This window comes from Pteropus vampyrus, unplaced genomic scaffold, assembly GCF_000151845.1.
Source record: "Pteropus vampyrus isolate Shadow unplaced genomic scaffold, Pvam_2.0 Scaffold52, whole genome shotgun sequence".
Taxonomy (NCBI): Eukaryota; Metazoa; Chordata; class Mammalia; order Chiroptera; family Pteropodidae; genus Pteropus; species Pteropus vampyrus.
Window position 1 is genome coordinate 3807343 of NW_011888833.1, and position 6114 is coordinate 3813456.

At 43.1% G+C, this 6114-nt stretch overlaps 1 protein-coding gene across 1 annotated transcript in view; it reads left to right on the forward strand.

Annotated features, from left to right (window-relative positions):
* IFT88 (intraflagellar transport 88) overlaps positions 1–6114 on the forward strand; it is a 70255-nt gene that overhangs the window by 14002 nt on the left and 50139 nt on the right. Inside the window, exons 8-12 of the mRNA XM_023530715.1 lie at positions 425–478; positions 1070–1133; positions 1851–1920; positions 4322–4412; positions 5469–5584. Of these exons, the coding sequence (XP_023386483.1) occupies positions 425–478; positions 1070–1133; positions 1851–1920; positions 4322–4412; positions 5469–5584 (395 nt within the window). The remainder of the gene's footprint in view (positions 1–424; positions 479–1069; positions 1134–1850; positions 1921–4321; positions 4413–5468; positions 5585–6114) is intronic.

Here is a 6114-nt window from a genome sequence, read left to right on the forward strand (position 1 = left end):
ATGTGACAAGCAGCCTGCACGTGGATTCCTTGTGAGTTTGCTCCTTGGTGATGCGTTAGAGCAGGAGACGGCAGGCATTTCTGTGAAGGGCCAGACGGTTTATTTAGGGTCTGCAGGTCAGACAGCCTCTGCCGCAGCACCCACCCCCACCCTGCATTCACGGTGCAGGAGCACCGCGGGAAGGGGCGTGGCTTTGTGCTCGTAAACCTTCGTTTACAAATGCTGGGTTGTAGTTGGCTGACACCTGCTTTAGAGTTGTATTTTCTGGTCCTATGTCCTCAGATGAGCAATGGAAAAAATTATATTTCAGTTTACTTGCCGGTAGATTGAAGAAAAAAGTTATGAAAAAACTTTTACAACTTGGTGTATAAAATTAAATGTAGGCTTTTTTGGAATTATTTTAACTTAGTTTTCTGTTCACTAGTCCAAGACATCCCTGGTATCATCGATGGGAAGACCGATGACGGGGGCTATCCAGGTATCCCTGTCACATGGCATTACGTGTGGGGCCTCTCTCGTGACTTAGGATATTATTGCCAAAGTCTTCTTTTCTTTATTATTCTAGTTTAAAATGTTAAAGAAGATTTTAATGATAGAGTGACCTTGACTCTTTCAATTGTGGCTAAAGGTTGGACTGTTTGAAATCTTTGGATTTACTCACCGAGATCTCAGAGGACCTTGCACTGGGCAGGGGACACAGGGACTGACATTTGGCACTCTGGGACCCTTTTTTCCTGTGTTGTCCTTTACAACAATTTCTGTGGTTTCTCCCATGGGCATAGATCATCAAAAGTCATCAGCTACATAAAGGTGCCATGTAAAAATCCATGAGTTTTTTTCTTTTCTTTTTTCTTTTCTTTTCAAGCTGCGAGGAAGGCCGTTTAGAGCAAGAAACTGCAGTTATATAGGGGAAGGGAAGTTAGAGACAGGCCTGACACGGGGGACGCAGGTGTGCAGAACCAACAGATGGCGATTAAAAGTCAGTGTTAAGGTGGTGCGACGTATGGAGCTGGAAAGACGAGGCAGAACAGATGGAAGAATACTTTTAAGTGATTCTTATTCTTTTAAGGATGGAGTTACTCGACCCATGACAGCAGTGAGAGCAGCCGGCTTCACCAAAGCAGCGTTCAGAGGTGTGTTGTATTACATCTCCTAATTTTTTTCAGATCTTTTAACATTTTTACTGTTTTGGTATGTGTAAAGATTAGTACCATTCTAAATAAAACCTAACACGCCATCGATTATGAGGTGGGCCACGATGTTAGGCCCCATTAAGAAAGGGAAGAGGGGATGGAAGTATTCTGCATCTCAGTTGAGTGGTAGTTACAGCAGCATGTGCTTTGTTACAATGTACCGGATTGTACATTAAAAATATATGCATTTTATTTTATGTAAATTAGAGCTCAATTTAAAAAAATTAAAGACAAAAATAATATTTAAATGTATGAAAACTTAAATAATTTTAAAATAAAATTATTCTGACAATTAATGTTTATTATACCAATAAGGACAATTAAAAAGGCACTACCAGGTTATGACTCACATGATTGATAACTTAAGAGTTCACACTATGGATAGATTACTGTGAGGGAGAGGTAGATACCGAGAGAGTATCTCATGTTTGTTTTTACACGTTAATACACAGATTTCATTTACATAGTTTTATGTAAACGGTTTCACCAATTTCTCGATATATAAAATGTTTATGTAGATATAAACGTCCTGCCTATTCAATAAGTAGGTAATCTAAGCCACTTAATTAGTAATTAAGTAACTTGTGCCAGGTTTCATAATTTTCTTCACTTACGCTGGGGCGCAGATTAAACGTGACCTCTTGGATTGTGTCTCAGGCACGGCGTTTGACCCCCTTGGCCAGGCGAGGGGCCCTGCCCCTCCTCTGGAAGCCAGAAATGAAGACAGGTACGTGCGTCCTCATGCTGACTTTGTTGTTGCGGATTTTTATTTTCATTTTCCAACTACGTAATTCTTAGGTATTTTAAGTTTATGTCAGCAGACTTGTAATCAAACCGTCGCCCCTAGTTCTTGGAACTAGCTAAAGAATCAAGTCTAAGAAAAATGGCCTCGTGTATTCTGTGTAGTTTTATGGTAATATTATTGGACTTGAAGATAGGTCTGATTTCTACGGATGCCAGTGTTGATTCTCTTGAAGGCCAGTGGGGTTATAAATGGACTAAGACATGCTTATTTTAAAAGGACATTTCAAAGAGAAAAATCAAGAGTCGATGTAAGAAGTCAATTTTCATATCAGTGTTGAGAAGTTTACTTTATTGAATTCACTTAGTTTTGTGCTGGTGGCGAGGGAAGCCAAAGAGCCCCTTGCGCCCTGGTCGCATGCACTGGCGACCAGTTTCACAGACAGCGTTAGAGGCCGCACTCACTGCGTGCGGGCTGCGCGCCAGGCACTGTGCTGAGGGCAGGCCCGGCTGCCGCTAGCCTCAGTTCACAGAAGGAGAGAAACAGAGCGCAGAGGCCTGGACTCGGCAGCGCCGGGAGATGGCAGGACCGAGGTCGGAATCCGGGCTGTTTCCACGGCCCACGCTGTTCGCCACAGTTTTGCTTCTGTATCATACATTTTAAGTCGTCGTTCATAAACCCGGTATTTGGGCTATTCTATAAATTACACGATTTCCCTTTTCGACTGACAAGGAAACTACGGAAAATCAATTTACCTTGTATTCTGGTTAATGATGGCATGTCTGCTGATAAATGTTATTTTATTTAAATATTATGTCATTCTGGATCCTTTTGGCTGCTAACAGAAGGCACACCAGAAACACACACACACAACCACACACTAAGAACATTTGTTATGTAACAGGAAGTCTGGAGGAGGGCCAGGCGGGGTGGGGAACGGAACTGCTCGGGAGCACCAGCCCGGGCTCAGCGTCCCTCTGATCCCTTGGCGTTTCTCAAGGGCCGCCCAGCCTCGTGGTGCCAGGAGGGCCGTGAACGCTGAATGTCTCCACAGAGCCAGAAAGTTCAGACTTAGGTCCCTTTTAAAAAAGCAAAGGAAGTCTTCCCAGGACCCCTGTCCCTCAGGAAGGCGTGTCTTCACTTCTCATTTCTCAGGAACGCAGCGCTGGCCTGTGGCCGAACCCAGCACTTGGCAGGAGACTGACTCGCCCAGCTGCCTCCGCGTGCCAGGAAGGGTGGGGGGCCCAGCCGTGTCTGCAAACAAGCTCACTTTTTTAGCATTTGAGAGGGACAGGATGGTTCAAGTGTCTTCATGAAGTCCTCTTACAGATTTTTTCCTTTAAAATTTTATATTGATATTTTGGATTTAATAACTATAGGCCACATTTAAAGACATTCGAGTATTTCAGACAACTAGAAAATAGAATCCCATAATTTGTTGTAACCTTTATAAAACCACCATCTATTTGCTCAGTTAGAATTTTAACATTTTTGTAAACTAATAAAATTTGTAACCCCCCTGACTAAATTAATAGCTAGGTTCCACTGAAGAATATGATGTTACAGACAAAGTGATACTGTTAAATTTATTCTGGCATTATTTTAAAAAGTCCCATTTCTAGAGGGTTAAGAGAACTACGATGTAGTCCAATATATTTGTAGTAAAATTTTCCTTAGGCACTGATGTGCATTCGGGTGTCGTGATATTTTGCTGGAAGAAAGTGGCAGCAAAGCGACAGCGATGTCATCTGTGAAAGGAACTGATTTGGGGCAGTGTGTTTGCTGCTAACGGAGTCGGGCTTCTAAGCCTCTCACCATGCTGCAAAACTTCTCTTGGTTCCCAGCTGGTAGGAAGTAAGAAGAATGATTATCTCCTTACAGGCCTTGAATTCTCCTAAGCATGAGAGGGAGTTTTCATCTGCCAGGACATCTGGAAAAAGGACCCGCCTTCTCTGAGGGAAGATGATATAGTAGCGTAGGTCCTGTAACTACCTTGCTTGGGTTTACGTCCTGACGCTCTAACTTACTAGCTCGGTGATCCCTGGTGTAATGCCGAGCTCCCTAAACTCCCGTCCCCCATCGGTAAAGGAATAATGATAGTCCTTGGATCAAGTGTAACTGCAAGGGATAAATGGCATAATTAGGATGATGCATGTGGCCCAGTATGAAATCACACTTGTGCTAAGTAAACGTTAGCTATTTTTACTATTGTGAATAATTATGTAGTGTAATTATTAAAAACAGTAGTACATTTGCCATTTATACATTGGTCTTACCAATGACCTATTTTTAAAGTTTAAAAGCACTTATAATGGAAATGTTTAAATTTTAGTATGTTATCAGTGGTTGAATGATTTCCAAGTATACCTGCTTTTTTCTTTAACAGTCCAGAAGAAAAGATCAGACAATTAGAGAAGAAGGTAAATGAGTTGGTAGAAGAAAGCTGTATTGCCAATAGTTGTGGAGACTTAAAGTTGGTGAGTCATAAACTAGTAAGACTCGGGATCATGAAGTGTGTATATGTCCGTGTCTGGTTTTATATGCGCACACGCGCACGCATGCGTACAGATAAATGGGCTTGTTTTGCTATTGACTAGCCTTTGAGTTGTCACTGAAGCAATCATTTTGAGAACCTGCAGTTGTAACTGCTTCATAAGCTCTGATGTCAGAACAGTTGGCTGACTTTAACTTTTGACGTTGGTCATTTTGGCCGGGGGGAAACATGCGCACGTGTCAGTCGATTAAATTTGTAGCTGGAGGACTGGGTTAGACCCAGCTGCTGGGTGGCTCCGCACGGCGACCCGCACTGCCAGGCTCCCCCTCCCTCATGCTCCCCTGAGCGGACTGCAGCCTCGTGATCCGCGCTTCGCAGACCCCACCCTGCTCTTTAAAATTATTAAATATTTCCTCTTCATTTGCCTTCGTTCACATTACTTTGATTGTCATACCATTTAAATATAATTTCTGTGACTTAGTTGTCAGATGAATGAATACCATTAGAAAGCATTGTTCAGTATGAAAAGCTACTTTCTTGCTCATAGAACTGGTGCTTTTTTATCTCGTTCAAAAAAAAATGCATGTTGAATTGATCCGTCTGGGTCAGGCTCTCAGCGGAAATGAATGAAAGGATGCTGGCGCTCCAAGCAGGAAGCGGGCCGAACTCCGCACCTGCGAAACCGGGGTGCAGGCCCCCTTTGACTTGTCTGAAGCCAAACAAGTCCATCCAAATTCCTGTCTCACGAGATGGAATTAAAATGCCCAGATATTCAGGACCCGGGAGAAGGCAGGAGAGCCGGCCTGGCCAGACGTGCAGGTGCTGGGAGGTGGGGTGAGGAGACTTGAGCGGGGCAGACCCCTCTTCTTCCCCAGAGATCGCACTCAGCACTCTCGTGCCGGGAGCGCTAGTTTAAACAGCCTAGGTTCCTTCGCTTCGAGGGGGGCGTGTGTGCGGGGCGTCCGCAGCTGCCGCAGCTGCGTGCGGGGCTTCCCAGACGCAGTGCTGCGATGCATGCTCAGCACGAACTTGATTTCAGGCCTTAGAGAAGGCGAAAGACGCGGGAAGGAAGGAGAGGGTGCTGGTGAGGCAGCGGGAGCAAGTGACGGCTCCAGAAAACATCAACCTGGACCTAACTTACTCCGTAAGTGTGACGTGAGTAGATGTTCCGGCAGGATTTGTGGGTTGCACAAGTCTTTTATCTTTTTTTTTCTTTCTGGTTTTCTCCTCTTTTAAAAATCTTATCGGACCTCAGATGCCCAGAATAGATTAATAGTGATTTTGCTTTAGTTCATGAGACACTTTCATCTTTGGTCAGGGCAAACATCTATTTTTATTTAGTTAGTTAATTACTTGTTTTCAATAACTTAGTAAGAACTCACAAACCCACCATCCAAGAACTCTGTTTCTGGAAGATTGCTAATGTTTACGCTTTATTCAGTGCAGTTACTTTGATGAGATTCTAATGTGGACTTTTTGTCTGTGATTTTCTTTTTTTTTAATTTTTCAATTATACTTTACATTCAATATTTTTTTACACTTGTTTCAGCTGTATGCTCTATGATTTTCAAAAACTTCAAACTAGGCAAAAAAGACAATGTTCTGTGAGAGTAGTAAAAAACTCACTAATTTCTAGCAAAATTTCCTTAATTCTGAAACGACAGTTCCTTGATGTTTATACTGCT